At 38.7% G+C, this 1,950-nt stretch overlaps 1 protein-coding gene across 1 annotated transcript; it reads right to left on the bottom strand.

Moving 5' to 3' along the window:
* Nucleotides 1-234: 234 nt before the first annotated feature.
* Nucleotides 235-1,584, bottom strand: LOC149174524 (uncharacterized). Its single transcript, XM_089420876.1, has one exon. The coding sequence runs from the start codon at nucleotides 1,582-1,584 to the stop codon at nucleotides 235-237; it is 1,350 nt and encodes a 449-aa protein (XP_089277002.1).
* Nucleotides 1,585-1,950: the final 366 nt, after the last annotated feature.

The following is a 1,950-nucleotide window of genomic DNA, read 5'->3' as shown; positions in this document are numbered from 1 at the left end:
TAGACTCATGAGGGTGGATGGAGCGTTTGTGAGACCAAACGGAAAAACCAAAAACTCGTAATGACAATAACGAGTACAGAAGGCTGTTTTGTAAATGTCCTCATCTTTTATTCTTATCTGCTAGTAACCCGACCTTAGATCGATTTTCAAGAATACCTTAGCTCCTTGTACCTGATCAAATAGATCATCAATACATGGTAAAGGATACTTATTTTTGATGGCTAGCTTATTCAATTATCGATAATCGATGCATAATCTGATGGTCCCATCCTTTTTCTGTACAAATAATACAGGAGCTCCCCAAGGGGACAAGCTAGGGTGAATATATTTTTTATCTAGAAGTTCCTCTAACTGCATTTTGATCTCTGTCAATTCAAGTATTGTCATGCGATAAGGAGCTCTAGATATGGGGGGTGCACACGAAATCAGCTCAATGGTGAAATCAATATCTTTCTTGGGTGGTAAGCCATGAATATTTTCAAGAAAGACATCCATAAAGTCCTGAATTACAGTAATATTTTCTAGCGAGGTCATTTTATTTTTAGAGTTTGTAAACCCCACTTGCATGGTGTAAATTTGACACCCTTTCCTAATGCATTTTCCCAATTGACTGGTAGTAATAGGGTGGAGCTTGGTGCTAGTTTTTATTCCTTGTAGTTCCTTTCGTTGACCTGATTCTGAGACAAAACTTATAGTTTTTTGTTTACAGTCTACCAGAGACCAACATTTTTCCAACCAGTCCATCTCAATTAGTATGTCATAAGAGCCCAAAGGTAATATATTAAGATCAACATAAATAGGTTGCCCAGAAATGGTTATGGGACAACGTTCTGTCTTGGCAGTAACTTTCCTCTTTGTGCCAGTGGCTAGTTGTACCAGCCAAGGTTTTGAAAATTTCCTGCTTACTAACTGACATTTTTCAACCACTTTAGGACTGACATAGCTTAAGCTAGCACCTGGATCAAATAAAACAGAGACAGGTTGCTTAGCAATCGTACCTTCACATTCGATCATTGTGGGCTGGAATTCGACCTGATGATCATCCAAGGCAACATTAATTTTAGGTATGCTCCTCGCCACTTTGCCAACTGTGGATGCTTCTTGCATGTGTGCTAACTGTTCTGTTCTAGCTCTTTGTGGACAATTTTTGTAGTAATGGGGTTCTCTGCAACCCCAACATTGTAATGGCGGTTTTGATTGCTGATCATTGGCAGATTTTGTGACCCCTTCAGCTAGCCTATTCTCAGAATATGCAGATCTGGGTGGATTTCTGGCTGGGAACCTGTTGAATGCCTTTTGCTGTGCATTCCTATGATTAAAAAATTTTGGGTGTCTGCTTGGGATCGAGCTTCTACCCTTCTTGCTTGATCCTCCTTTTGGCCCTTCATTCCTTTGTTTCATTTGCTGATAGAAAATGTAGGCCTTTCTGGTAGCGTCATCCATTGTCTTAGGGTAGTCAAATTCCAGTTTGTCCTTCATAAAATTTGGTAAGTTGCTAGTAAAACACTGAATTTTGGGCTTTTCTTCTTGCATGTAAGGTACATAGTGAAGCAATGATGTGAATATGGTCACATATTCATCCATGGTTAAGGTTCCCAACCTTAACTCATGAAATTATTTCGCTTTCTCATCATAATAATGTTCAGTAAGATATTTATCCTTGAAATTTTTTTGACTTTCATTTCATGTGATCTGTTCTTCATCAATTTTCCTTACTATCTTGATTTCCTCCCACTAAAGGGTCGCTTTTCCCCTCAGCTGATAAACTGCCAATCGTTCCTTCATTTTATCAGTATACGCATAAATCTGGAAATATTTTCCCATATCAATTAACCAGGCTTCCGCAGCTTCTTCAGATTCTCCCTCGAAAAGGGAAGGCTTAATTTTCTTAAATTCTCCTTGTAGTTATGTCTGTGGTTCTAACTTTTGCTTCTTAGTTTTTCGCTGGTC

The sequence above is a fragment of the Pinus tabuliformis genome, chromosome 4_1, assembly GCF_031772625.1.
Source record: "Pinus tabuliformis cultivar Carrire ecotype Pingquan chromosome 4_1, CPIR1, whole genome shotgun sequence".
NCBI lineage: Eukaryota > Viridiplantae > Streptophyta > Pinopsida > Pinales > Pinaceae > Pinus > Pinus tabuliformis.
This window is presented reverse-complemented; position numbering and strand designations above follow the sequence as displayed.

Bases quoted from the DNA above. Each gene is read 5' to 3' on its own strand.
- LOC149174524 (XM_089420876.1), bottom strand. From the start codon at position 1,584: ATGGATGAATATGTGACCATATTCACATCATTGCTTCACTATGTACCT.